We start from the raw sequence: 27,359 nt of genomic DNA on the forward strand, positions 1-27,359 counted from the left end.
TAAATGGCTGAGATATCTTGTATTTGAAAAAGTATCTTTTATATAGCATTACTAGATGGCCCGTCCAACCGTGTGGCCTGTCCGACTGTTGTTTACGTTATTCTATACCATCATTAGTAATTAGTGGTGCAGTGAAACCAAATCGGAGCATGAGGCGAGGCAAGTCCATATATACTAAAAATAGTACTATATGCTTGTCACAGTCTCACAGCATAGTACTATTGGAGTCAGCTGGTTTATACTATTACTAGTGTTACTCAGTATTAGTAGTGCTAGAACCAGGCCAATGGCAGTATGGTACCGCTAACTCCTAGTACGATATATATACTACTACTAGCCTGGCCGTACTGGAAGAAGGTAAGATATATGATAACTCTACTACTCTACTAGTTACTACTACTAGTAGACAGCTTTCTACCATCATCTAACTTTTCTTTTACTACTCAAAGTCTTTGGACGAGACCATCTGATAACCAGCATCATTTCTGGATTGCTTTTAAAAGTAGTATGGACAAGAAGAAGGAAAATAGTCAGAACAACAAACACAAGGTCTCAGCCTCTAGGTACAACAACAAACCTCCCATAGCATAACAAATTGATGAACAAAGAAGTTTTGAAGACGAAGACCAACAACCATCTAAATACATTGCGCAAAAGAAAAAGAATTGGGGTATCTCATACATGACTCAACGCCAGGAAGTAGCGTGGTAGAGAAAGGAAAACAACAACCGGGTTGGATGAAGGCTAAGCGAATGGAAAAGGAACATAGGAAGATAGAAAGAAAGGAATGATGCTGGTATCAATTTGGCAAAACGAGCAATGTTGTTTTCTTCCCTTGATGCACAAAGTGAAAAGAAGCATGCAGGCGCACGCTAATCCAATGTGATCACACTTGGTTCGGGAACTCGGATGAGATTATCGGATGTCGTGCGCTCGCATTTGGGCTTTTGCGACGCAGGAGATATAGATACCGCGGCTTCACTGGATTTGCGTTTCGGAGGCACAGATGTAGTAGCGACGGCACTCTCAGAGGTCGGCTCAGTGGACGAACCGGTATCTGCCTTCACAGTCCAGCTTCCATCCCTTTTGACGCGGATTGAGCGCGCATTATCTAGCTGGTTTGTGTGGGATAGCTCTTCACGAACATTAAAGAGAAACCCATCGACCAAGAGCATTTGCGGGCGTGCGTCTTGTTTGCAAATAGGGCATCGCCAATCTTCTCGGAGGGTGCGTCGCCCCGACTTCAAAGCACGGGTGGTGATGTAGGTTTCATGATCGAAGCACTCCTGATGGGTGCACAAGCGACCGCGAACAGGTCGGTTGAAGACGCGAGCAGTGAAGGGGTCGACGAGATCAATGACCAGGTCCTCACTCACGATGCTGACTTCATCATCGGGGTTGGGTGTGAGCCGCTTCTCAACCTGCTGCAGAGACTCCGAAGCGGGAAGGATCTGCGCCGCATCCAAGGCCGACACCAGGTCAGAGATATTGAGGATCTCGACGGCCGCAGCATATAGCTGGTCTCTCATCTCGGCCGGGCTGCGAAGGAAGTGCATGGAGACGGTATTAGGTCCCTCACGCAGTTGCTCCGTGATTTCGAGGGGTATATCTTTACCATTGTGCTGGCGACGCCGGGCGAAGAGCTCCACCTCGTTGACAAAGATGTAGACCACGCTGGGCCAGCACGTCTCGGTAGTGCACCAGGTATGTTCCTCTATAGTTTGGGTTGACGGCTTGACTTGGATAGATCGTAGACGGAAAATTCGCTGGCCGTTTGTCATGAAACGCGTCACTTGGAATTTACCACCGCGTTGGTCGATCTTCGCAAGTCGCTCAAAATCCGACTTGCTCAAATTGAACGTCCAGTCGAAGCGACAATCAGATTGGCCCAGCGGAGTTGGGTTGGCGGCGAAGGAGTCAAAGTATTGATAGAGCGGCGTCTCTTGCGGGCCGGCAGGAGTGTGAGCGACAAGTCGATTGACAGGACCATGCAGGTGGGCTTGATGCAACCCATCCCGCAGCGAATGAGGTCGTGGATTTGGCGGCGGAAGTGGACCTGGCGGAGGCAAGAGTGGAGTGACCATCGATGAGGGAGAGGGAAGAGAAGGCCCTTGGTTTGGCATGCTTGCCTGCGGCATCAGCCTGTACTGCGTTGGGGTCTGGTTGTTCGCCTGCGCGGACCGAGCGGGGCGGCCACGTCGTCGTGGTGCAGGATCCGGAGCGGAAGCTGAATCTGGAGGTGACGCGAGAGCAGGAGCCGAGGCAGAGGCAAGCGAATGAGGAGACAGACCAGGAGTAGCCACTGTTGATGGAACTAGTACTGTCGGTACGCTGGCGCTGGCGGGGTGTGACGATGTTATTTGTGAGGGAAGTAGCATTGTCTGTGGGTGAACTGAGCCTTGCGGACGCGTATTTATTGGGTTCGGGTGAATGGTTTGCGCTTGCGAGGGCACTACGTGTTGCGGGTAACTCATTGGAGGAGGAGGGTGATGATGGTGGTGATGATGATGCTGATGTAGTTGATGGTGCTGAGGCATCTGAACCATGCGAGGTGAATGCGGGTTGAATGTCTGCGAGGGATATGCCATTGGAGCAGGAACAGGCCCGTTTGCGGGAATCGAGACGTGAGAGCTCCTTCTCGACTCATATCCGGGCACACCTGATGTTGGATGCTGAGTGAGGTGAGGGGGTGCGCCTCTGGGGGCCCCCACCGGTTGCGAGTGAATGTGAGGTTGGCTTGCAGTGGGTGCCTGGGAAGTGGATTGGAGTTCTTTGTGATACATGGAGAGAATGATATCCCTCTCCTTTTTGGCGCGCGATTCCGGAACTGGCTGGGGGGAGTCCAGACGCTCGTCTGTGTATTTGGCGTCCCGATTGAAGATTTCAAATAGTTTGTGCTCCCCGTTCGCCACATTAAGTCGGCGATACAGTGCCAGGAAAATGTTGTACTGCGTGACATGTGATCGGATGGCGAAAGTCATGATGATTTCCTCGATCAATGGGGGTAGGCCACGCGTGCGCATGACTAGCTCAAAGCTGTCCCACCCTTTAGAGAGGAGGACCAAGGAATTCATGACCTGCTCTAAAGCATCCCGCCACCATGGCAGGGCTAGCAGTTGTTGCATAGGTTCTGGGAAGTTCACACAGAACAGCAGGAAATCTCCGGAGAGTCGGCGGTTATCTACCAGGAGCTGCTTGACTACGGCAAATCCTCTCTCTTGCTCCGGACCGAAGCCAGGCAAAGTGCGCAGTTCCGACGGAGCATAGGATGCCATGCAATACATCTGGTGAAGAGCCAGGTAGACGGGGTCATTGTCCAATAGGGCGCTCTGCAGCAGACGAACCCGCGGCGACTCAATGACCTCGGAGATTATCTTGTTGCGAGTCGCTTCAGCCGCAAAGGTTTCCAGCTTCTCTAGCCACTGTTTGCACAGCGTCCGGTCTATAGGCAACATTGGGACCGGTCGTGATACGGCTGGTTGCTGAACCTGAGACACCGGTGACGCTGGTATGCTTATCCAGGGGGCCGCTTGAGGACGCGCCGAAGGATCGCCAGATCCAGGCAGCTGTGATCGTGACTCGGCATTGCCAGCTGTTTCCGATTGATCTCTGAGCGTTGCGGTGCCCCCTCGGATCGGTTCCGGAAAGGTGGCGGTATTAGCTGCTGTTGTAGGCGTCGGCAGTACTCCTGTCTGGGGTCCATTTGGCCGAGTAGCAGATACTGGTGGGGTGTCTCCCGTCGGAGGGGAAGGCAAAGTTGTTTGGGAGGAACCAAGTCCAGCCGGTCCTCCATGCCGATCAATGGCACTAACCGGGCTGGCATGGGAACGTGGAAGGGTGGGATCGGGTGACGGAAGCGCGGTGGGCTCATAAGTCCGCGGAGGAATAGCAGTCACAGGTGTTGGCGTTGCTGTTGATAATGGGGACGATGAGGGTATGGCGGTGGTGATGCTGCGAAGCGGGGGTAAAATCGGGGCACCGCGATTAGGTTGAGCTTCCTTCTCATTCCTCCCATCTGACCCGGAATTGGCCTGAAGAGGGTCAGGTTGAGCCATCGGACCGAGGGGAGGAAGAGGAGAAGGGTTCGCGGCGGCGGCGGCGGCGGCGGCGGTGGAGGAGGTGATGGTGGTGGAGGAGGAGGGCGAAAATGAGGCGATGGTGGAGGTGGAGGTGGAGGTAGTCGTAGTAGTAGTGAAGCCGACGGGCGGCTCACGAGGAGGCGTTTCCCGCCGACGCGTCTGCGGTGGACTCCCAGATGGGGTCCCCGAAGCAGCCGTATCCTTTGTCGCAGCAGTCGCAGCAGCAGCAGTATCGGTCGTGGACGGACTTGAAGGCGATGTCGAGGTAATGGAAGAGAGGTGGGGAGGTCGAGAAGCGGTGGCTGCTGCACCACGCATCCAAGATCGCTGCACGCCTCCTAGAAATATGTGGGCAGTTGAATTGCTTGACTTGAAGCCAAGGTTTGCGGGATCGCCGCGGCGATTACCGGGCGGAATCATCCTGGCATTTTCCGGGGAAGAGGGCAGGATGAAAAGGTAATTTGTGGGGGAGGAGGAGTTTTGAAGAGGAGAGAAAGGTAAAAAATGATGGAAGTGTCCTGGCGCCAATAATGCAAACGAAGCGTATCGAAGAATCTCCTCTTCTCCGAATAGGCGCCGCCCAGCATCGACTTGGAATGAATTCCAATTGACGGTAGGAAGATGGGTCGGGGAGGATACCTCGGGGAGACAAGAGCAAATATGTGGATATAGAGATAGTACTCCGTAGATGTATACGAAGTAGTGAATAAGGGGGAAAGAAAAATAGAAGAAAAAAAATCACAGCTACTCGTACTTACTGCGATGACTGCATTGGACTTTGGTTGGGACAAAAGTACGACGACATGGAGCACTCATTATGTACTTTGAGCTGCGTTGAGGGGAGTAGAGGGAAAACCCGCATTTATTTTAAGGGGCAAATTACCTATGGTTATGATGGTGAGGATTATACAGATCGATGGGAATTGATGGGAACTTGCAATCGCGACACAAAGTACGGAGGAGGCGAATGACAATTCAACAAGCAAGGTTATCCCAGTGCATGGTTGATGATGCGATGATGGAAGATCCCGGAATTCATCTTGGCGACTACGGATGCAGGCATGAGCACATATGAGCATAAACATGAACGTGAATGAATGGATGAATGCCGAGGGCAAGAGGGCAAGAGGGCAAGAGGGATAGACACCGAGTGTGTGATTGAGCAAGGTTTTTTGGGGATAGTAGGAGCGTGATCCGGCCTCTTGTTCTAGAGCAGCAGCAGCAGCAGCAGCCATGCAGGCCAGCATGCCATCTATCATGGATTGACGTATGGAATTGGAAGAGAAGAGTCGTTCCTGATCCGATTCAAGTGGAGAGTGTATCGACTAGTCTATCGTAGTATCTAGCAAAAGGAAGTCGTACAAAGATGTAGTAGTCGAGAAATACATCAGATGCCGAAAAGATGGGATTTCTGCGATCGACCTGTCTGTCTGTTTGTTTATAAATAGGCAATGGACTGGCGCTGAATGCGATGCATCGACTCGTTGGCCATCCGGATGCGTGACTGATCCGAGCATTGGAATGTCGATCCTGCAGGGGAGGCCATGGAAACTAAAACATATTCGTTCGGTGGGTATTGCTTTTCTTTTCTTTTCTTATTCCTGGGTCGTGGTAGTAGCAGTGAGTCAGTAGATGAATTAACTAGTTAGTTAAGAAAGGAAGAGAGAGAATTGCTGCCCTGGGGACCCATCATCTCCCAACTACTGTGTAGTGACAGTAGTACAGTAGTACGCAATAGTATGAGCTAAAGCAATAGAGGATATTTTGCAAATACCCAAGACTCCATAGCGTACAGCAGAGAAAGTAGGAGTAACTGGCTAGTAGCCTGTCAATAAGGCGAAACTCAACCTGACCGGGCAATGGCCTCACTTTCTCTCCGGATGAAGGGGCTGCCAGTTGTCGGCATGAATCCGTTGGCTCCAGTCAAGCCAGCGGACAAGTCAGCACATGCCACTCATAGTCTGTTTCATACTTCTCAATCTGTGGTGAGTGCCAGTGAGAAGTTGTGCCTGATGGGAAAGGACGATGATGATGCTATGCTGCTCATGAATGTGAGAAGAAGACAGGGCAGAGAGGGAGTTAGTATAACTAGTCAGTCATAAATGTTCTTTGGTTCTGGGCTGCCCAAACCGGTAACGATTTGATATTTATTTGGTTGTCCGTATCCCCCGCTTCCATGGTTTGCTTTGAATCGAGACTTTTTCTCTCTCCCTTAGTTCTCATCACACTGCGTGCGCTGAACTCTTTTTTCCCCCTACTTCTTTACTTTCTGTCTGTGTAAATTCACTTCATCTTCTATCTCTCTTCTTTTCTTTTCCCCCATTTCACTTAAGACACATCAAACTTCCCAAGTCCCAACTGATCCACCCCAAAGCTAGCCGCCTTGGTTAGCGCCTGCAAGTCTGCGGCCGTGATCTGATTTGCTTTGCGGGTTGCAGTTCAGACCGGCGGGGATCGTCGCTGTCTTATTATCGGCTTCACCTGCTGCGGTTGTCCATCCTCGCTACTTTCTCTTCTGTGCTCTTTCTCTCTCTCTCTCCCTTCCCTCGGCCTTCTGCTTCAACTTCTACACGTCAGACCGCGAATCGCCCTGCCATAGCTTACTTCACGGCACTGCAGCAACCCTCACCGAAGAACCTCTGGCCATCTCCATTTAATCTTCGACTCTCGTCGACCGGGAAGCTTTGTCCAACATACCTCCTACTCTCCACCCACTAGTTATCTACTTCTCCTTCTATTTCCATCGATTAGCTAAACCCGGACCCATCATCGGTTCTTCCTCCTACCTCCAGCAGTCCAGCTTCGCTTCGCCGCGTGCCAGATTCCTTTCTACCCTCCCTCCCCGATCCTTTAACTCCGCTTAGTTACATTCCTCTCTCCAACCTCCATTCTCTGGACTTGGATCGCTTTCAATTCTCTCCTTCCCCAATTCTGCTTTTCTTAAAATACCCGGGAGGGCGGCTTGCCCCATGTCCGGCGCAATTCCTCCCCTCCCATCTGTGTTGTCGCTCTCTTGGTTGCATCCCCCCACTTGGGCGCTTTAACCGGTCTCCCTTTCGTCATCCCCCCTTCCGTCACATCCTCGCTTCCACTTTCTTGCGACTCTCAATCACCGCCTGAGAACACACAATGGCTCTCACAACGCCTCCCCGTGGGGTAAGGCCTGGCGACCTTCTTCTCGTTGTTCGTAAGTAGCAATTTCTTTGCTCCCTAGCTCGGTCGCTGTGTGCGACCCCGCCCTGTCTGTTCTCGGGTCAGTTTGCTAACCATGGTGCCCAGATGATTTCGATGCGCGTGGCCCTGATGAACTGACCCTGCGCCGTGGGGAGAAAATTGAGCTCGTGGAGCTGGATGATGGGTTTGGAGATGGGTGGTACCTAGGCAAGGATTTGAATACGGGCTCATCTGGTCTTTTCCCGGGAGGTATGAAACATGAGAGCGCTTATAACTGGCACGACTGTATGTGACTGACTGGGAATTTCTGTTCCCGCTCCAGTTTATACCACCGCTGCCCCGAGGATTCCCACCAGACAACGGGTAGATGCCGATGGCACGGCCGCATTGGTGGATTCCGAATCGAGCCAGCTGGAAACCCCAGACTCCCTCTCATTTCCCCAGAGCGGCGAGTCCACCCCACATGTCTCTCGTCATACCAGTGCCTCGGACCTGCGGGCTCCAGAGTTGCAAGGGGGTCCCGTCGCCCCAGCGCTTTCTCCTAAACAGCAGCACCGCTCCAGTTCGTCTCCGCTACCAACCTCCACAATGAGCATCGATATCCAACAGTCAATTCGGCAGACCATGGACGGGCATCACGCCAATGGCCAGGATAGTCCGGTCATGAACGAGACGCTCAGCGTTATCGACGAGCACATCACCGATCTGAGCACGCCACGCCATAGTGTGGCCGGTCAGGAATCCAAGCACCTGAACGACTCGGCCAGCGAGTACAGTAGCCATTTCGAGCACCGGATGTCTTATATCAACGGACAGGAAACCGACGAGGAAGAAGAGAACCAGCCGCGTGAAGAGCAGGTCCGGAAGTGGACACCTGCGGAAACTGCCAAGCAGTTGCGGCAATGGGGTATTGAAGACAAGCACTGTGGCATCTTCGAGGAGCAGGAGATCACGGGCGATGTGTTACTGGACATGAACCAGGACTTTATCTTCATGAAGGAATTTGACTTTGGCGTCATGGGACGGCGTTTGAAGACCTGGCACAAAATTCGGGCATTCCAGGACGAGATCAAGGGTGTCAACTCATCGATTCAACACCACCCTCGCGGTTCAGTGGCTGCTGTTCCCGCGCCTCCAGAAGAACGCGCGCTCAGTCGCGCCAGCCATACGGGCCCGCTTCTGCCCAGGATCCCAACGCTGCGAGGGTCCAGCGGCACCCAGCATCCCCGCCTGGTCAGCAGCAGTATGCAGAGCAACACCAGCTCACCCATCACGCCGCAGACACCTAACTACGTGGCCCACTCTCGCCGACCGTCCGCCGCTTCCATCCGCGAAATCAACCACTCCCGGCGTCACTCGTCCATTGACACGACGAACCGGTACTCGGGTGCCCTTGAAGGGTCTCCGGGCATTAACAAGCGCGGGTCGTTTGACCGCGGCTGGACCCTGCCCAGCGGCGCTCAGCGGCTGCCTCCTCGCCCTGGAACTGCAGCCGGCACTTCGCACCCTCAGGATATGGGCTTCTTTTCCCAGCTGAGCCACCGCCCCTCCAACTCGAATGGGTCTGACCCAGCTGTCTCTGTGACCGACGAGTTGGACCGGGGCTACTTCTCTGGGCCCGAGGGAGACATGCGCAAGAACCGGCGCCTCCAGAAACGGCAATCTGCTGCAGGCAGCGCGGACTCTCGGTCCTCAAACGTGACGAATGACCAGCTTCGCGTTGGCAAGCGCCATTCGCGCATCGGCAGCATGGACTCGATCCGGGAGTCTGTGAAGCAGATGAACCCCCCGGCGAAGTCGCACACCAGTCCGGTGCCCAAGGGCCGTCTCCGCAGCCTGAGCACTCGCATTGTTGACCGCCGAGGACAACAGTCAGCGCCTGCTTCTGCAGTGGAGGAACGGCCGAGCGGTGGGTTAAGCTTGTTTGGTCCGCTATTTGGCAAGTCCGACAGTGACTCCTCTCGCTCGTCCGGAGTACCCCTACCTCAGCTCAAGAGTGCGGGACCGAAATTCCGGCGTGCCATGGGAATTCGTGCTTCGTCTGACGTGGCGCCGAAGGGAATCGATACGTCGACACCGCCGCCGGCATCCCCCGTTCGGGACAATGACCCGTCTGCGCGGACCGGGTCGACCACCCCCTCGACATCCAAGAGCTCCGAGCGACACAGCACGGATGGGTCAAATAAGACCGCCGAGGGTGGGCTGTGGCCTCGATCGCGGCCGTCCGTCAAGGCAGGGGTCAAGTCGAAGAAAGACACCAGCGCATACACCCGCGGGCTGGAGAAGAAGTCACCACAGGAGCAGATGGTGGGATGCGATTACTTCGGCTGGATGAAGAAGCGGTCTTCAAATTTGATGACTACGTGGAAACCCCGTCTGTTTGTCCTGCGGGGGCGACGTTTGTCGTACTATTACTCGGAGCAGGATACGGAGGAGCGTGGCTTGATTGACATTACTGCTCACCGAGTATTGCGCGCAGACAATGATCCTATCGTGGCCCTCCATGCCACCATCACGGGCTCGACCGCATCGCCGACCCCGTCCAGTCAGATGAGCCAGGCGGATGGAGCTTCGTCCGACAAGGCCGCAGCGGAGGCTCTCAGGGCAACTAAAGGAGCTGGTGATGGGCCGTTCTTCTTCAAGCTGGTGCCGCCCAAGTCGGGGACATCACGGACAGTGCAGTTTACCAAGCCAGCGATCCATTATTTCCAAGTGGACAACGTGCAGGAGGGCCGACTGTGGATGGCGGCGTTGATGAAGGCGACGATTGAGCGGGACATGGCGCTGCCAGTGGAGACAACGAACAAGCAGCGTACGATCAGTCTGAAGGAAGCGCGGTTGATGAACCAGCGTCCCCCAGCGCTGATGACCAGATCTCCTAATACAGCAGAAGTAGCCCCGCCAGAGGCAGGGACGGAGGCACAGGACGACTCGACGGATCTGGAGCAAGATCGTCAAGGGCTGCTAATCCAGGGGGTGCCCATGGATCCGGAGACAGAGCCTGTATATGTGGACGCGGAGGAACATCGATCGGCGAGTCCGGTCGCGATGGACGAAGAGGCGTCAGTTCCTGGATCGCAGCGGAACTCGCAATAATTAATGGAGGATTGCTTGATTGATTGAATTGCTTTTATGTGTGATGTATTGCTTTTCACCGCAGCCTGGTTGGCGTTTTATGTGATATACCCCGCTTGAATGTTTTCGTATGTGAATGAGTCTTATCTATCTGTCTTGTCCATGATGTAGGATGTAATATGAATGTTAATGTTGGATGTGAAGTTCTTTCTCATTAACTATAACTCTCCATTTCAGTATAAGCGACGGGGATCGGCGGGCCGCGTCACTAAACACCGCCGTTTCATCCTCGCTTCTTCTACTTCTTACCATCCACACGATGATGGCTTGATTGATCGCATTCAACCCCATTTAACTCTCCTTGGTTTGTTTCTTTTTAATTCGATTCTTTCATTCTTTCTCTTATTCTTATCCCAGTCACTCTTTTTTTCCACTTCGATGCTGTTCTCCCCATGTCCCTCTTCCGCATTCTCCTCCGCCATGCGCTGGCCATCCTCCTCCCGCTGGCCCTGACCAGCACGCTCTATCTCTATCTTTACCCCGTCTTCCACGGCTGCGCATTCCCTCTTCCAGAGGATTCTTCCTCGTCTCATCTCTCGATCCCACAACTCTCTCCATCCTTCCTTTCCACCCTCCGCCATCACCTCTCCCCCTCGCTTCCTCCTCCAGCTTCGACCTCGACCTCCTTGCCCATCTTCCGCCTCCTCGTTCTCGCCGACCCTCAACTAGAAGGCGACACCTCCCTTCCCAAACCCCACGACCAGCTCCCCGCTAAACTCTCCAACTACTACGCCGACTTGTCCTCCACACTCCGCACAAAACCCCCATCCGCCATCCTCTATACCCTACGCTCCGTCCTACGCTCCCTGATTTCCACTGACCTCCCTCGCGCATTCCGCGCCGCGCGCAAACGCCTTGATCTGCTCGGAAATGACTACTACCTGGCCCATATATACCGCACGATGCACTGGTGGAGTGCGCCATCGCATGTCACCGTGCTGGGAGATCTCGTGGGGAGTCAATGGGTGAGTGATGGGGAGTTTGAGGAGCGGGGGCGGAGGTACTGGGAACGGGTGTTTCGCGGTGGTGTGCGGGTCGAGGATGAGATTACAGGGGAAATGGGGACGGAAGTCCTGGGAACTGACAATGGGGAGTGGGAAAGGAGGGTTGTGAACATCGTGGGCAACCATGATGTCGGGTATGCGGGGGATGCGAGTCCCTCGAGGATTGAGAGGTTTGAGAGAGTCTTTGGGAAGGGGGATTGGGATATCAAATTCACTCTACCTTCAGAAGGTCAAGAGGGAGAAGAAGAACCAGAACAACAGGGCGATGCTCCAACAATCCACCTCATCAATCTCAACAGTCTCGTCCTAGATACTCCCGCCCTAGCCCCCGAAGTCCAATCGGCCACCTACGAGTACCTAAACGGCTTACTAGACGAGCGCAGCCCATCCGTTACTTCATCTTCACGCGGGAAAACCTTCACTCTACTCTTAACCCACCTCCCCCTTCACAAAAAAGAAGGAATCTGCACCGACGCCCCCTTCTTCGCTTTCCACGATGACGACGACTCCAAAGGAGACGCTGACGGCAACCCGCGCTTCTACGCCGGCGGCCTCAAAGAACAGAACCACCTGAGTCAGCACGCCAGCGCTAATGCCGTACTTGAGGGCATTTTTGGGATGAGTGGGGACGAGACCGTCCCCGGAAACGGATGGGGGAGGAAGGGCCTCATTCTTACGGGCCATGATCATACGGGCTGTGATGTGGTGCATTATGTGAGTCGCACGGTTGCTGCTGAGGCAGATGATGATGGTGATAACGACAATGAGGATGGTGGTAAGGCGCGCGGCTGGGAATGGGACGCCATGCGCTACAAGCCTGGCACCACGAGAGAAGGGGACCTAGGCGTCCCCGCCATCCGGGAAGTGACTATGCGCTCCATGATGGGAGAATATGGAGGATATGCTGGACTCCTCTCGGTGTGGTTCACCGGCTCGGAATGGAAGTATGAGATACAGATGTGCGCAGCGGGAGTGCAGCATCTCTGGTGGGCGGTGCATGTAGTCGATTTGATTACTTTGGGGTTGATGGTGCTGTATAGTACCATTATCACATGCGGGTGGAGTATGGGTATCTCTGCTGGAAAGGATACCAACAAGGCGCATAAGAAGATTAAAAAGCAATAGTTTTACATACCACTTAGTATAGTCACAAACACCTATATAGATCAACCGATCAATCAATCAATTCATAAGGACATATACATCTACTATTACATCATCAAGAAAAAGAAGTGGACAGGTTTAAATTTTTTATGAATCCTTTTCATTTTTAGAATGTTCTTAGGTCATACTAAAAAAAAAAAAACCGGTACCACCCCCTTTGTTCTAGAAGCCCTTGGTATCGCTTTTTTTTTCTTTCTTCTTGCTCTTCCAAATCCAGGTTTAACACATTTTACATGACAACACCGGAGTTGGAGGCAATACGCTGGATATATCGTTAGCACATATACCTTCCCCGATAGGACATATATTTGGAAAGTAAGAGGGGGAGAACTTACAGGCCAAAGCTCAGCAGCCTCCTTACCAACGGGACCGGTGATAGCGGAACCCTTCATCTCACCCTTGGCGTTGACGATCTAGATTCCAGCCATTAGCAACCCATTACCAATATATATTACCACATTCATCACACCCCGTCGGGATGTGGAAAATCTGGGGGGTGTAGGGGTACGTACAACACCAGCGTTGTCCTCGAAGTAGAGGTAGATACCGTCGGGGCGTCTCCAGGGCTTGCTCTGACGGACAACAACGGCGGGCATGACCTTCTTACGGAGCTCAGGCTTTCCCTTCTTGACGGTGGCCATGACCATGTCACCGACACCGGCGGCGGGGAGACGGTTCAGGCGAGCACCGATACCCTTGACGGAGATGATGTACAGGTTGCGGGCACCGGAGTTGTCGCAGCAGTTGAGAACAGCGCCGCTGTAAGGCAAAGATATTAGCTGTGTTCATTCTTCTTCATATTGTGTTCGTGTCGGATTGTAATTCATGGGGTCAAAGGTGGTATATCGAGTGATCGGGCGTGTGTGTGCATGTTCGATTGAAGGATGATTGATTGATTGATCGATTGAATCTCTTGTATCGAATCGCAATTTTCTCTCGAAGGTGGGTGCGGGTGTATGTGTAGACTGGATTGAAATATAAAGGAAATTGGAGTTGACATACCAAGGCAGACCGAGGGTCATCTTGAGCTTGTTGCCGGAGGCACCACCGCGTCTGTTGTAAATAAATTTCGTTAGCCTTATTCCCTCAAAGAATTCCCATGTATATCGAATCCCCATCCGATAGTTCTTCATATCCTCCTCTTTCCCGGACATTCAAATTGTTTCGCTCCTCCGATTCTCAGATGTCGTATGTCGCATATATCCAACACAATCCAACCGTAATTTCGAGTCGAAATCTCCAGCCAGCAATTATCCCATCCATCTCGTCTCGTCTCATCTCATCCCGCAGCTTTTCAATATCTCCCGGTCCGGATTGCTTTCTCTCCTCGCTCCGTCTCTCTTTCCCACAAATTTTCAACAACGAAAATAGATCAAACTCACCCTCTCGCAGACATCTTGGCTGTGTATCTCTAACGGGGGTGTCGGATAAAAATTGGGCGACAAGGGAAGGGGGACGGACGGACGGTCGAAACGGGGGGTGTCGTCGGATTCAGAGACTTGGTCGCGGGTTTCGATTTGCTTCTCGCTTAGTGTGCGTCGTGGGTAAAATCTTGGCAGTGCTCCCCCATTGGCTGGTTTATGCGGATAGAGGGTTGCCCTAAATCTAGCCCCATTGCGGTTAGTCTAGATTAGTAAGAAATGAGTCAGGATGTCTAGACTGTTTCCCTAGATAGTCAACTTAACTATAGATTCTATCTACGGTGTATGTATTTAGTTGGTGGGGGTTTATAGCAATCTGCTTATGCTGGAATACATTGTAAATACACGAGTTATTGAATCTGCTCTAAAGATAGGCATTCATGCTCTCAAATATGTGATAATAATATAAGAAGAAATCGATTCGTTCCCAAACACCATCCGCCCATTCCTTTGCGCCATTCATTCGATTGTTCCCATCTTACTCACACAGCTTCACTCCTCCGTCTTGCTTGCTTCCTCGGTCTTCTGGGCTTCAGTGGCTCCTGCGGCTTCCGCGCTGGGTTCCTTTGATTTAGCCTCACCCGACTCGTCCTTGGCTGCCTCTGGTGTCTTATCCTTGGTCTCGCTCGGCTCACTGGCTTCCACGGGCTTAGTCTCCGCCTCTACCGTGTCGGCTGCCTCAGTTGTCTCTTTCGCAGGTGACTCGTCTTTCGTCGCAGGCGCTTCTTCCGTAGCGGGCTTGTCAGCTGTAGGGGTCTCCTCGCTCGGCTTCTTCTCTTCCTCTTCCGCCGCGCCCTCGGGCGCAGCTTCAGACCTCTCAGTTTCCGGTGCGGCCTCGCCCGCATCTACCATCGGCGTGTCTTCGTCCTGGGGCTTGGGAGACGGTTGCCGTGAGATCGGTGCCGAAGCCGCCGTCGTCTCTGGCCCATCCACTGCCATCTCTGCCTGCTCTGTTGCGGAAGCCTCATCCGCTCGGGACGGCGCATCGGCCGCAGAGGGGGTGGCTTGCGCCTCAGTCTCCGGCTCCGGGGCCTCGGTCATCTTCGCATCAGCAGTCGTATCCATGTCATCATCAGGAAGCGAAGACGCGTCCTGTGGCGTCGCCATGCCGCTCTCCAGCCCCGAGTCGTTCACATCGAGATTCCGATAGTTGACCTGGTTTCTCCGTTTCAGCGCCCCGGGTTGGCGCCGGACGCCGTTGGCACCAGCCAACTCCTCGTCATCACTGTCACTGAGCTCTCCGGGCTTTTCAATGTACTGGTCGAAGCGTCGCTTGGTGAATCGCTTGTCCTTGTTCTCGTCCTCGTCCAGATCATCCAAGATGGCATCTGCCTCGTCATCCATGCCCTCCACGAGAGGCTCTCGGGGCACCTCAGTCATCTGCACGGAGGGCGCAAAGGCGGTCCGCTTGAGGTTCTCTACGACCTGTGTGCGGATCTTGTCGAGGTATTCCTTCGTGTTGGCGTTGTCCATGTTAGACGGACGTACATCCAGCTCGTAGTCAGGTGCAAAGTACTAAGCCCGTTAGCTGTGTATAGTCATATAACCTGAAAACGAGAACCTACCTCGTAGTAATCGTTATATGGAAGCTCCGCCCCAAGGGTATCACCAACGAGAATACCGGTTTCGAAAGCCCATGTGCGTGCCACATTCCGCATTGTATAACCACCACCGCCGAGAATCATGGTGGGCAGGTTGAAGCTTTTCACGAAGTTTACACAGTTCGCGTGGCCCCGCATACTGAGGTTGAAGCATCCGAGCCGATCACCCGAGAGACTGTCGCCACCGCATTGCAGGACCACCGCTTCAGGCCGGTACCATTCCATGACGCTCTTGATGACAGGCTCGAAGATACTCTTGTATGAGATGTCATCAATGCCATCGCGAAGAGGGAAGTTGACGGCGTAGTGCTTGCCCTGCCCCACTCCGATATCACGCAGCTCACCCGTACCCGGGAAGTACTCGCCGTACTTGTGGAAGGACACCGTCATCACACGGTCGGTCGTGTAGAATGCCTCCTCGACACCATCTCCATGGTGGACATCAATATCAACATAGAGCACGCGCTGCTTGAATCGCAGCAGTTCCAGGATACCCAGGACAATGTCTGTGTAGTGTCAGCGAGAGCCCAGCACATATTCTCGCACCACTTACCGTTTACATAACAAAATCCACTTGCTTCACTCTTCTTCGCGTGGTGAAGACCACCCGCCCAGTTAACGGCAATATCGCACTTGTTGCGGTTGAGCCGGGCAGCACCCTCCATACTACCACCCGCGCTGATACCGCAAAACTCGAAGAGCCCATCGAAGACGGGACAGTCGTCTCCGACATTGTACTTGCTCTGCTCCTTCGCAAAAGAGTCCATATTATCCGGCGTAACCTTCGAAAGGAAGTCGATGTACTCATCCGTGTGGAATTGGGTCATTTCGTATTTCGAGGCCGGCTTCGCCCGCTGCAGACTGCATCAGCGCTGCTTTTAAAAGACGTCGCAGAGATCTTGTTTCAGTTTTGATAATATTCATTCAGAGCCACTCACGTATATCTCCATCTTCTTATAGAGGCCATAGTTCATGACCAAACTGTGAGCCATCCTTATGCGATGAGGCTTCATCGGGTGTCCCGAGACGTAGGCATAGTTTCCGACGTCGGAGTCGTAGAAATAGGCGACTTTCTTATTGCGATCCGCCGACCCATTGGTAATGGGATCCAGAGGGGCGAGTGAGTTACTCATCTCGAAGGTTACTGTGCGAAGCACACGGCGATTCCTCACTCAGACCAATGCGTAGGAATGTCGCTTGAGCGCGGTGAATTCTCGGCGTGTATGTGGGTGTCAGATCGAGAGAAACAGGCGAAGCACACTCGAATAGACAAAAGATATACTGAAAAGAGCAGATAAGGCGCCCTATGAGTGAGTAAGTCGAGTAACTCTCACAGAGTGGCACTAATCAAGTACATTCGCAATGGCCGGGGGCGGACAATAAGTGATGGGGGACCGAAAGGAAGCGAAGGGAGACGCAAAGGCGGAACCCCCGAGCTGCTCCACCGCCTTCGTCAGGCTTCTTGGGAAGCTCGACCGTCACTACTTACACACGCCCCAGTTGCGCCTCCATCACCACCTGCTTCCCATCTTCAGCTTTCGTCTAACCTCGCTTACTGTTCCATCGGAACCGGCTCGAACATTCCCTCCGCCTATACGACGTTTGAGCTTTTCCAATCACCGAGTTTGCTCTGATAAACCCACTCAACTTTCCGATTGGAGCTTCCGCGTAGGAAGTCATCCTGGTCTCATCTACATAAATAACACCCAACCACCCCCCACGTCTCCACTATGGATCGTTTGCATCGCATGCTCCAAGCAGCCCAGGGTATGGGCGTTGGAGGAAATAATGGAGTGAGTAACACTTAGACGAGTAGCGGACATGGCACTCGTGTCTCCAGAGGGTTCATGGGTATGGGCTAATGCAGGTACAGGATATCCCCAACCTCATCGATAACTCCGAAACCGTCCACATCTCGTCACTCGCCCTACTGAAGATGCTAAGGCACGGTCGGGCTGGTGTGCCCATGGAAGTCATGGGTCTGATGCTGGGAGAGTTCGTGGACGAGTACACAGTTCGGGTAGTTGACGTTTTCGCCATGCCTCAAAGTGGTACTGGTGTCAGTGTCGAAGCCGTGGATCCTGTTTTCCAGACAAAGATGATGGATATGTTGAGGCAGACTGGGCGGTAAGCTTGAGATGTATCCCATGAACTACCCGGCTCATCCTAACGCATCATGCTATAGACCAGAGACCGTTGTTGGCTGGTACCACTCGCACCCTGGTTTCGGCTGCTGGCTTTCGTCCGTCGATATCAACACTCAGCAGTCCTTTGAGCAGCTTACTCCCCGCGCCGTTGCGGTGGTCGTCGACCCCATCCAGTCCGTCAAGGGCAAGGTCGTCATTGATGCCTTCCGTCTCATCCAACCACAGACCGTCGTCATGGGCCAGGAGCCCCGCCAAACAACATCCAACCTCGGTCATTTGAACAAGCCATCCATTCAGGCCCTCATTCACGGCCTCAACCGCCACTACTACAGTATTGCCATCGACTACCGCAAGACCGGTCTCGAGGAGAACATGCTGATGAATCTGCACAAGCACGTCTGGACGGAAGCACTGCAGATGAAGGACTTCCACGAGGAGGGCGAGCACAACGTTGAGCGCATGAAGCAGCTCGTCAGCCTCGCCGAAGGCTACGAGAAGCGGGTCAAGGAGGAGACCACGCTCACCAAGGACCAGCTTAAGACGAGATACGTCGGCAAGGTCGACCCTAAGAAGCGTAGGTTTCTCCTTTGCACGGTATATAAATTTGATACTAATTTGATCTACTTGCAGACATCGAAGATGTGAGCCAGCAGTTGATTGAGGACAACATCGTGGCCGTCTCGCGGCAGATGATTGACAAGGAGGCCTCAGTGGCACGGCAATCAAACGGCAAGGAGAATGGTACCGGCATGGAGGTTGATGAGGAGCTATAGAGCAACTAAACCTTAACATATATTCTAATGCCATTTCAGACTCCCTGAACGCAGACTTTATGTACAGGACGGTTATCAGGTCTTGGCAGACATATCAATGAATGACGTTATATGTATCACCTTGGTACATAACCACCAGTAACATCACCAATGTGACCCGACCAATATAACAAAGACGAACTGTCTAAAAATCTATATAAGTATATATATATGCATCTAGTAGTATAAACAGACCCAATACCGAGCAATGAATCTAAAACTCCCGCAAGACCGCAATATCATATCATGCCAGATAAAAACCCAAACCCATCACATCATAATCACATCTCAATAATCAAGGTACGGATTGAACAACGAAAGCGGCGGCGGCGGCAGGCCATGCAACCTGGCAAATTCCTGCGCCTCCTCTAGTTCTTTCTTCCGACGAGCCTTCTCCTCCATCTTTTTCTCATGCGCCTTGACGCCATAGGCATCATCACTGAACTCCTCCCCATCATAATCTGTCCATCCCCGTTCGGGGCCCCAAGCGATCTTCTTCCCGGCCGCCCTGACCTCGTGCATTAATCTCTTCATCAAAGCTCCGCTCTTCCGTACAGACGGCCAGCCATCAAACTCGACGTATTCCAGATTCGGCAACCTCTCCAGGACATTCTTGAGCAGATCGCCCGCAAAATCCGTATAGAAGTCCTTCGAGATCCGAAACCCCTCGAACACTGGATGCGATGGATCGACTTCAAGGAATACTTTGAATGTGCGCATGCGCTCCATCTCCTCCAGTCCCAGACTGCGCGTTATGGTCCATTCGCGCGGTGGCGCTGTCCAGCTCGATCCGAGGATTAATTCAACTGTGGCGATGGAGGGACGGTACCGCGGCGCGATGGCTCGGATGGTTGGCATGCGCGAGTAGTCTTGTAGGTGGAAGAGACGGAATACTTGGGTGGAGTAGAAGTAGTCTGAGGCCTCATCGTGCATGCGCCGGGAGGCCAGGAATAGCGCGACTCGGTGGGAAGTGGGTGAGAGGGGAGGGTTTTTCTTCGACGAGGCACCCACGCTGCCCGTTATGCGCGGCGTGCGTCTCCGTTTTGGAGTGAAGAGCACGAAGTGATAGACGCGTAGACGGATCTCGGAGGGGAGGTCGAAGAAGCGGAAGGGTTCGATGGGGGGCTTCTTCGTACGTTGCTTCTTGATGGGTTTGCCTTTGACATTTTTTCCGGTGGTGGATCTGTCGTCCAGACGGACTTTCTCTAGTGATTGGGAGAGGGAGTTCATGTTGGTCATTTTTGTGTAGAGGGTGGTTGGTTGAAGAGGCAAGAAAAAAAATTGCGCTCAAACGGATCTAGATGGGAGAGAAGAGATATACGCCACGATACGAATGAGGTGCTTTAAGTGAATGCGGATAATTCAAACTTTTCTGTTTTTTTCTTTTCTGGTTCATCCCATTGTTGCACTAAGCTGGAAGTCGATGATTAACGACATATACGGCACGATATAGCATCCATCGCCAGTACTTATGAAGGAATGTCAAAAAGGATATATCCCACTAACGGGGCTGCAGCCGCATGGAGGACCTTTGCTGCGCTCTTGGGTGTGGGAAAATTGGTCTCCCCAGCCTAATTCAACCCGGCACGCATGGAGGAGAAAGGCCTGATGGGTCAAATTTATGAGCTGGGTTGTCAACTTTCAAATTGTGAGGAAAAAGAAGAAAGGAAAGGAAAGGAAGGCATCTCCGCGCTGGTATTTAAACTAATTTCCGGGACTGCGCTGTTGGTCTGCATGCCCCCGCCCGACGGTCAGTGCGTGAACTTTTCTGTTTCCGCCGAAGACCGCCGGCATTGCTGGGCCCCGATCATCCACTTCTTGCTTCTTGTTTCTATCCTCACTCCACCTCAACTCTGCTGTTTTACCTTTTACCTCCCTTGGTGTCGGTGGTGATCTGGATCCGGCGCGTGTTTTCCTCTACCTTCTCCAGTGTATCTATAGATGCCCTTTCCTCTTTCATAATGCTTAGTCGTGCTGTACTGCCTCTGACGAGGCCGAACGTCCTCGCCTCGACTATTCGAGCTTCAACGATCTCCGTCGCCCATTCGCGCTGGTATGCGAAGTCCACCAAGCCCAAGACTCCCTACAAGCTTCCCCAGTCCGTCAAGTCCGCCAAGTCGGAACAGTCGGCCAAGGCTCCCTCTCAAAACGACTACTCCGCGGAGCAGGCCGAATTCGATACCAAGGCTGAACCGGCCACCGAAGCCGTGAGTTTGATGACGACGCTGATGATCTCAATACACCTTCTGACACTTCCACTCCCCAGTCCGAGACCCGTTCTACAGCTCCTCAGAATGATGCCCCTCAAAAACCCCTGCCCGATCTCACCCAGGGCATTCCCTCCACCCTTGCCGCAGAGTTGGAAGCCGCCTCGAAGAACCGCGGTTCAGCCAAGCTGAACCTCACAGAGGACCCGTCGCGTGCGGAAGATTACGATGATGGTGGCCGTGACATTCCTAACTACGAATCCTCTCTCGACCGCAAGCGCGCCCGCATGGCCAACCTGATGTATGTGCTGTTCCTGCTGGCAGGTGCTGGTGGTGTGGCCTATCTCGGCCGCAACTGGGAAACCGAGGAGGAAGAGAAGGCCCATCCCGATGTGCCCTCGGGCTGGGGCTTTGGACTCATGTACAACCGTGCCAAGACCCGCTTGGGCGATATCACCAGCTACTACAAGGACCCTGCTTTCCCCAAGCTGCTGCCCGATGAGGATCCCAACATGCGTCAGCCTTACACCCTTGTGCTGAGTCTGGAGGACCTCCTGGTGCACAGCGAGTGGAGCCGTGAGCATGGATGGCGTGTGGCCAAGCGTCCGGGTGTCGACTACTTCCTCCGCTATCTCAACCAGTACTACGAACTCGTCCTTTTCACCAGTGTGCCCAGCATGATGGCCGATCAGGTGCTCCGGAAGCTTGACCCCTACCGCATCATCCGCTGGCCCTTGTTCCGCGAAGCCACCAAGTACAAGGACGGAGAGTACATCAAGGTATGTCACTGTTGGCTGTACCTAGCTCCCAGTCATGACTAACTCGGACAATCAGGACCTGTCCTACCTCAACCGTGATCTGTCCAAGGTGATCTTGATCGATACCAAGGAGGAGCACGCCCGCCTGCAGCCTGAGAACGCCGTTATCCTTGACAAGTGGCACGGCGACTCCAAGGACAAGACCCTGGTTGCCATGATCCCCTTCCTCGAATACCTTGCCGGTATGGGCGTCGAAGACGTGCGTCCCGTCATCAAATCCTTCGAGGGCACCCAGATCCCCGTGGAATTCGCCAAGCGTGAGAAGGCCATGCGCGAGCGCTTCGAGAAGGAGCTGGCCGAGGAGCAGAAGAAGCGCCCCCGCAGCGGTCTGGGCGGCTTCGCCTCTGCCCTTGGCCTGAAGTCCACCCGCACTCTGGACGGGGAGCAGAGCCCCTCGGATGGCTTGGCCCAGGGTAAGATGCTGTGGGACCAGATTCGCGAGCGTGGCCAGAAGAACTACGAGATGATCGAGAAGGAGATCCGTGAAAACGGCGAGAAGTGGCTTGCCGAGATGGCCGCGGAGGAAGAGAAGGCCCGCCAGGAGCAAATGGCCATGATGAAGGGCTCTTTCACCGGCATGTTCGGTGCTGGCCCTAAGCAGTAGTAGATTCTCTTCTGAGCGATGACGCAACGGAGCGCGCATAAAGCGCTCGCTCGCATATGACCTTTTCTCTTCTCTCTCTTCTCTCTTCCGCTGTTCTCGTCCCAACAAAAGGAATCCATTGGGTCATTTTAATGTATATCCGAGATACCATCCTCGGTCTCGGGAATGTGGGGTTCACATTAGAGGGGTTTTGTTTTTCTTGCTTTGGCTCTTGCGCGATTCATCACGGGTTTTCATCTCCGTTGTAAAATAGCATTTGGTTGTGTATTTGATTTTGCGGTGTATAAATTGATAAACTCTAATGAAGTCAAAAAGAACATTCATTATCCTCAGATTGGCACAATCATGTCTATGTCTAAAACTGTGCTATCATGTTTTTTCCCTAGGAAAAGTAATCCGTAATTCAACTACTAAATAGTACTAAGAGTTTGAATTATAGCAGTTAGTGTCAAAATAAAGATGATTGCCGGCTGACACATGTGACGTTTATATATTATCCTACCAGCACTACTACTTATATACTACGTTACTGGGGGCCCGAAGGAGTGCACACTACTAGTAGAGAAGGTTGTATACTCATAGTGGCCGTTGTATTCCATATTTACTGACAGTTAAATATCCTTGTTAACTGTTGCCGTACGGTTACATGTTCACTGGGATGATAGTACTTAGTCCTATCGGTTATTAAAGGGTAGTAAGTACCTTCATCAACAACCCACCAGATTTACCAGGTATGTCATGTCCAGTGAGAATGTACTCTTGGGGAATGATTCTCATTCTGGTTTGTTAGATCCAAAATAGTACAGCTTCAGCTGCAAGATGATTAGCTCTCGCACTCATAGTACCTCTAGTAGATAGATATATCGGCAAATAATGCTGCCACCGAATCGTGTAGTAGTAACTATAAAATCGAACAAGTATTGTGATTCAACCACTACAAGTAGCATAGGTGTTGAACCCATCGCACATGAGCTATAAGGCTATTTCAATACTTGTCAAGTTCAGTATTGTACTCCGTACTACATAGTCAAGTTAACTACATGTCAGACCTGGCTAGATCGCAAGGCTGAGGGACAGCATTCAATGACTTGGGCAGAAAGGAAGTGCTCATAAGTGAAAACTCATTTGAAAATCACTCCAAAATGTCGATTGAAGGATGGAAGAACCAAGCAGCTCTCTGTCCGGTTGGCAGTCTGCATTTCTGGAAGCGCGCGCGATCATAAAAGGCCAGGAGAAATCGCCGAGATTCTTGTTTGTCTTATCGGGAATCTGCCAGGAAAACTGTGGGGAGCATCTCAGTCACGGCTGAGTCAGCCAGGGCGACAAACCACGTGCCCCGGATTGGTGTGATGGCCAACCGTGCAAGCACTAGTCCGCTTTGGGAAGAGGTACCTCCTGCCAGGGCTTAGCGCCGTAAGATTGCATACTTTGTTTCATACTTACAACTAGTAGTAGTGAACAATGTCTCTTTAATACATCTCATACATACATACACTAGCTGGTTCTTGTGTTTCATTGTCAGGAACCAACCCATTCCATCCACTCTCCTCCTCTTTTCTCCATCCTCATCCCACCCTCTAGCTATTCCCCATCCGTTCTCATCTCTTCTTGGGCCTTCTTCCCAGGTTCTTATATACAACTTATGATTCCCCGCTTCTGACCTATCGAGTTCCCCCTCCTCGGTCACCTGAAACCGCCCCGTTTCATAACCCCATACGCATTGGAGCAGAAGATCCCCGGTGCATTATTGGCGTGCGGGTGAGGGACACAGCCACCGGCCTTGCTCGTTGGCGCTTCCCGCTTGCCCACCAGCGTGCTTCCTTCCGCGGCCTTTGTTTCGCCCCCTATGTCCTCGAAAAAATCATGCTGGGCTTGAATAATTGAAACCCCCAGTGTCGTCTGCATTTGTTCCATCAAATGTAGACCCGCGTGGGCGAGACTCGACTAACTAACTACTACTATCAACCATGGAGGAGGATGTCCGGTTGCCCACCTCTGAGCGGCTTGGCGGCCCCCATCTTGATTCTGATCAGTGTCCCTCGACCACTTGCTCCCTTAAGCTGCACCAGGAGCTCCCGAAAAGCACGCGACCGCGTTTGGGAAAGCAGACCTCGTCGCCGTTTGTCCGTTTGCCTCGTACCGTCATCGAGCAGTAAGTGCACCTCTGTCGTCCCGGAGCCGGTGCATCGCGTGAGCGACAATCATGTGATTGATGATATCTGCTGCCTGTGCTCGGAAGGATTCCTGATTTAACTGGCGCCTTAGTATTCTATATGTTGCGGATGCCAACACATTCGCATCGCTAACGCTGCTGAACCGGAAATGGCGACGCATATCGGACTCAACCATCTTGTATGCGCACCATCTCTCCCAATGCCCGTCCTTTGCCTTGACGCAGAAGGCTACGGAGCAGCCCGCTCACGGAAGCGATCTTGCACTGCTCAAGCGGCAATTCGGCGCGCAGGTCAGGCGAAATGCATTTAATGCGTTTCTCCGGCCCCGCAGGACCCTAATCAAGCTTACCTCGACTTCTATGAGCTCTTCGACGGCCTTCCCGCAAGGTGAAGCTTTTCGCTTTTCTTTCTCTCCAAATGCACAGCTTATCCTGTGCATCAGCTCTTCCAGGATTGTAGTTCTTGATGTGGCTACGGATCTGGCGGTCGTGAAACACGAGCTCAAGACTTGGCGACGTCCTTTGAATGCTGCCATTGTAGACGACGGCTCCATTCTCGCTGTGGTTTCCTCCACTCACCGGGTCAATGTCTACCGCCTTACCGATGATGAAGCGCAACATATCCAAGACCTGACATTGAATGATGTTCCTCGGACCCTAGCGCTTTCTCCGACAGGCGGTGTTCTTGCTATTGCGTACGACGATCGAATCGAAGTCTACGCTATTGGTGAAGGGGTACTGGCTACTGAACGAAGAGCAGTGCGCTGCTCCGGGGTTGACTCTGTGTCGTTCTCCTCTGACGGTGTCATGCTACTAGGGACTTCTGCTGATCGCGGTAATGGCGGTCTGGTCACCATAACAGTGCCGTTCTACACAGAATCTGAAACCGAGTACTCCCCGAGAGATGCCCAAATCCGGATGTGGACAACACAAATCCTGTTTCCAGACATAACGACCGGGCTTAGCCACGCCTGCTTGCTTCCCTTGCACGCAGAAGGTGAAGGCAATTGGCTACTGGGGTATGACGAACAAATCAACACGTTTCGAGCATTTGGGGTGCACAACATGAACTCGGGTACAACATACTTTGTGACTCCAATGTCAGAGGATGGATTTCAAGAGAGTTCTCCTATCATGCTACCCACCGTTGACGATCTCGGAGAGCTGGCTGCTATGGGGTTCGAAAGTTCAGGCTTATGGGTATATGGAGTACCTGATCGTCTGGATATTGCCCCTGTAGCTGCCAACGCAAGGACATATGCCGAAGTGGACGCTGAGCAGGGCCCTACAATCGAGGAAGCGGCTGCTGCCCGGGATAGTTTGTCCCGACTCCAGCAGTCCATCACAAAGCCCAACGTTCTGATCAATGGCCATAAGATGAGCGATATGCCCGGAATGACAGCAGCTCGCTGGGTACGCCACCCAAGCTGTGTGGCTGGCCGTCGTAGATTGGTAGCTGTTGCTCCTGGTGGCATTAGCCCTCCGACCATCGGCGAAGAAGATGTGCCGGTAGATGGCGGACGTGTGCTGTTGTTAGACTTCGAACGTTCTGCCACTGATGGTGACTCAACTGAAGTCAACATCGAGGTCGGTGATGCGGAGCCAAAGATCTTGAGTGAACTGAATTCTACCTTAGATACCGAAGTGGAGCTGGAGAGGAGAAGGACGCGGTTGCATCGTGGCAATGCTGCTTCACCACGGGCTCGGGTATTTGCTCGAGAGTCCTACCCTTCGGCCAACACGGCCGTCCACTCACCTCGGCAATATGTGCGCAGAAACAGCTCCTTCTTCTCGGGCTCATCGAATAGTGAAATCCAGCACATTCCGGAATCGCCGTACGACAATACGCAACCTCGATCTCGGGATACGTTGCGTCGTGCAGCCACGGCCGCGGCTGGTGGTCGCGGACGCTATAACCCACGCTATCCAGACGAAGCACGCCCTGCTCAAGGTCAAAGGCCAGCCTCTCAGCCTTTCCAGGTTCCTCATGAGAGCGACGCAGACAATTGGGTTCCACCACCACCTCCCTATTCTAGAGTCCCAGACGCACCGCTTCCCGATTATCTCCGAAGGACCCTCCTTCCTTCGAATACGGAACCGACCCGTAGAGTCGGCGATGTCCCGGAAGACGTTCCGAGACCTCAGACAAGTCGTCTGGAACAGATGGTCGACGAAGCTCCATCCCGAAGCTCGCTGCAAAGATTGCATACCATCACTGGCTCACGACTTGCGGCTCGCATGAGGAGGGGCATGAGGGATTCCGAGTCCCCTGAACCCAACAGACGACATACCATGTTCTTTCGTAGAAGGAGCTCTGCCACAGGACTTCCACCCGACCTCCAAGGGGTCAATGGAGCGCAGATGCCTGTGTCAGAGCAAGACCCTTTGGTCAACTATCAGGGTCAACTGCATCCTGTTCTCAGCGGGTCTACCCAGCCGAATCAATCGGCAGCCGTTCAACGAGCAAATTACCAGGATGTTTTGCTTGAGGAGTCCTCACCGGATGCTCCGGACTGGCAGGAGACCATGCCGCCGACACAGAACACGACTTTCAATTTAGACCATTACCCATACTCCATCTCCTCGCCTAATCTTCAAGTCTCGGCCCTTCAATATGATGCCCCCGAAGCTGTGCATGGGAGTCGACAACGTTCCACCTACTACCGAGGCGCAGATCGGCGCTCTCAATCCCAGAATGTCCGACTTCCACCTGGGGGAATTCCACCGCTCAACTGCCGGGCATCGACGGACCCCACTCTATCTACCAGCTCACAAGCGGCTGCACATGATCTGTGGCGCAGACGCATTGAAGAATGGAACGAGCAGACCATCTACGAGAGAAGCAAACGAAGAAGCAAATGTATAGTGATGTAGGAAGATTGCCGTTGGGATGCATGGGTTAGACTGTTTTAGGCTTTTGGCCTCTGGATAATTCTTGTTATTAAATAGCTCATATACCCGAGTGGACATACGTATTTGTTTTTCTCGATAGCTTCAACGCTTTCCCTTTCCACTTTCGT

The 27,359-nt window shown here is 52.9% G+C and overlaps 9 protein-coding genes across 9 annotated transcripts; 5 read left to right on the forward strand and 4 right to left on the reverse strand.

The window, feature by feature from the left end:
• Positions 1-872: 872 nt before the first annotated feature.
• Positions 873-5,314, reverse strand: ASPBRDRAFT_176354 (MIZ zinc finger domain protein; the record flags this gene model as incomplete). The annotated part of the gene is given in 4 exon segments (XM_067619830.1): positions 873-4,597; positions 4,834-4,890; positions 4,903-4,962; positions 5,131-5,314. 4 exon segments carry the CDS (start codon positions 5,312-5,314, stop codon positions 873-875), a joined length of 4,026 nt encoding a protein of 1,341 aa, XP_067480067.1.
• A 1,894-nt stretch (positions 5,315-7,208) lies between these two features.
• ASPBRDRAFT_29732 (putative polarized growth protein (Boi2)) lies at positions 7,209-10,349 on the forward strand (the record flags this gene model as incomplete). Its single annotated transcript, XM_067622694.1, has 3 exons — positions 7,209-7,266; positions 7,359-7,538; positions 7,576-10,349. 3 exons carry the CDS (start codon positions 7,209-7,211, stop codon positions 10,347-10,349), a joined length of 3,012 nt encoding a protein of 1,003 aa, XP_067480068.1.
• A 296-nt stretch (positions 10,350-10,645) lies between these two features.
• ASPBRDRAFT_42557 (uncharacterized protein) lies at positions 10,646-12,607 on the forward strand. Its single transcript, XM_067624826.1, has one exon. It carries the CDS (start codon positions 10,781-10,783, stop codon positions 12,515-12,517), a length of 1,737 nt encoding a protein of 578 aa, XP_067480069.1. The 5' UTR covers positions 10,646-10,780; the 3' UTR covers positions 12,518-12,607.
• A 79-nt stretch (positions 12,608-12,686) lies between these two features.
• ASPBRDRAFT_42558 (60S ribosomal uL14 domain-containing protein) lies at positions 12,687-14,020 on the reverse strand. The gene is made up of 4 exons (XM_067624827.1): positions 13,559-14,020; positions 13,069-13,315; positions 12,892-12,969; positions 12,687-12,818 (listed from the first exon to the last, which is right to left on the reverse strand). The coding sequence occupies exons 1-4, from the start codon at positions 13,708-13,710 to the stop codon at positions 12,786-12,788; spliced, it is 510 nt and encodes a 169-aa protein (XP_067480070.1). The 5' UTR covers positions 13,711-14,020; the 3' UTR covers positions 12,687-12,785.
• Positions 14,021-14,266: 246 nt separating this feature from the next.
• rpdA (histone deacetylase RPD3) lies at positions 14,267-16,953 on the reverse strand. Its single transcript, XM_067619328.1, has 4 exons — positions 16,517-16,953; positions 16,132-16,432; positions 15,543-16,084; positions 14,267-15,492 (listed from the first exon to the last, which is right to left on the reverse strand). The coding sequence occupies exons 1-4, from the start codon at positions 16,709-16,711 to the stop codon at positions 14,470-14,472; spliced, it is 2,061 nt and encodes a 686-aa protein (XP_067480071.1). The 5' UTR covers positions 16,712-16,953; the 3' UTR covers positions 14,267-14,469.
• Positions 16,954-17,308: 355 nt separating this feature from the next.
• On the forward strand, positions 17,309-18,498 carry ASPBRDRAFT_29736 (proteasome regulatory particle lid subunit RPN11; the record flags this gene model as incomplete). Its single annotated transcript, XM_067622695.1, has 4 exons — positions 17,309-17,371; positions 17,419-17,705; positions 17,764-18,299; positions 18,356-18,498. 4 exons carry the CDS (start codon positions 17,309-17,311, stop codon positions 18,496-18,498), a joined length of 1,029 nt encoding a protein of 342 aa, XP_067480072.1.
• Positions 18,499-18,825: 327 nt separating this feature from the next.
• On the reverse strand, positions 18,826-19,776 carry ASPBRDRAFT_122886 (uncharacterized protein; the record flags this gene model as incomplete). Its single annotated transcript, XM_067617551.1, has 1 exon — positions 18,826-19,776. One exon carries the CDS (start codon positions 19,774-19,776, stop codon positions 18,826-18,828), a length of 951 nt encoding a protein of 316 aa, XP_067480073.1.
• Positions 19,777-20,341: 565 nt separating this feature from the next.
• ASPBRDRAFT_42563 (protein translocase subunit TIM50) lies at positions 20,342-22,507 on the forward strand. Its single transcript, XM_067624828.1, has 3 exons — positions 20,342-20,744; positions 20,804-21,523; positions 21,579-22,507. Exons 1-3 carry the CDS (start codon positions 20,499-20,501, stop codon positions 22,164-22,166), a joined length of 1,554 nt encoding a protein of 517 aa, XP_067480074.1. The 5' UTR covers positions 20,342-20,498; the 3' UTR covers positions 22,167-22,507.
• A 1,199-nt stretch (positions 22,508-23,706) lies between these two features.
• ASPBRDRAFT_42564 (F-box domain protein) lies at positions 23,707-27,351 on the forward strand. The gene is made up of 2 exons (XM_067624829.1): positions 23,707-24,318; positions 24,432-27,351. The coding sequence occupies exons 1-2, from the start codon at positions 24,134-24,136 to the stop codon at positions 27,211-27,213; spliced, it is 2,967 nt and encodes a 988-aa protein (XP_067480075.1). The 5' UTR covers positions 23,707-24,133; the 3' UTR covers positions 27,214-27,351.
• Positions 27,352-27,359: the final 8 nt, after the last annotated feature.

Source organism: Aspergillus brasiliensis, assembly GCF_001889945.1.
Source record: "Aspergillus brasiliensis CBS 101740 unplaced genomic scaffold ASPBRscaffold_5, whole genome shotgun sequence".
Lineage (NCBI taxonomy): Eukaryota > Fungi > Ascomycota > Eurotiomycetes > Eurotiales > Aspergillaceae > Aspergillus > Aspergillus brasiliensis.

Excerpts from the sequence above, each read along its gene's own strand:
- rpdA (XM_067619328.1), bottom strand. The coding sequence starts at position 16,711 with ATGAGTAACTCACTCGCCCCTCTGGATCCCATTACCAATGGGTCGGCG. Across the intron at positions 16,433-16,516 it reads ATAAGAAGATGGAGATATAC|CGGGCGAAGCCGGCCTCGAA; the intron begins GTGAGTGGCTCT and ends TGCAGTCTGCAG. Across the intron at positions 15,493-15,542 it reads CATATAACGATTACTACGAG|TACTTTGCACCTGACTACGA; the intron begins GTAGGTTCTCGT and ends TAACGGGCTTAG.
- ASPBRDRAFT_42558 (XM_067624827.1), bottom strand. The coding sequence starts at position 13,710 with ATGTCCGGGAAAGAGGAGGATATGAAGAACTATCGGATGGGGATTCGA. Across the intron at positions 12,970-13,068 it reads TCGAGGACAACGCTGGTGTT|ATCGTCAACGCCAAGGGTGA; the intron begins GTACGTACCCCT and ends GCTGGAATCTAG. Across the intron at positions 12,819-12,891 it reads AGGCTGCTGAGCTTTGGCCT|CGTATTGCCTCCAACTCCGG; the intron begins GTAAGTTCTCCC and ends CGATATATCCAG.
- ASPBRDRAFT_42564 (XM_067624829.1), top strand. The coding sequence starts at position 24,134 with ATGGAGGAGGATGTCCGGTTGCCCACCTCTGAGCGGCTTGGCGGCCCC. Across the intron at positions 24,319-24,431 it reads CCTCGTACCGTCATCGAGCA|TATTCTATATGTTGCGGATG; the intron begins GTAAGTGCACCT and ends CTGGCGCCTTAG.
- ASPBRDRAFT_42557 (XM_067624826.1), top strand. The coding sequence starts at position 10,781 with ATGTCCCTCTTCCGCATTCTCCTCCGCCATGCGCTGGCCATCCTCCTC.
- ASPBRDRAFT_42563 (XM_067624828.1), top strand. The coding sequence starts at position 20,499 with ATGCTTAGTCGTGCTGTACTGCCTCTGACGAGGCCGAACGTCCTCGCC. Across the intron at positions 20,745-20,803 it reads CTGAACCGGCCACCGAAGCC|TCCGAGACCCGTTCTACAGC; the intron begins GTGAGTTTGATG and ends TCCACTCCCCAG. Across the intron at positions 21,524-21,578 it reads AGGACGGAGAGTACATCAAG|GACCTGTCCTACCTCAACCG; the intron begins GTATGTCACTGT and ends TCGGACAATCAG.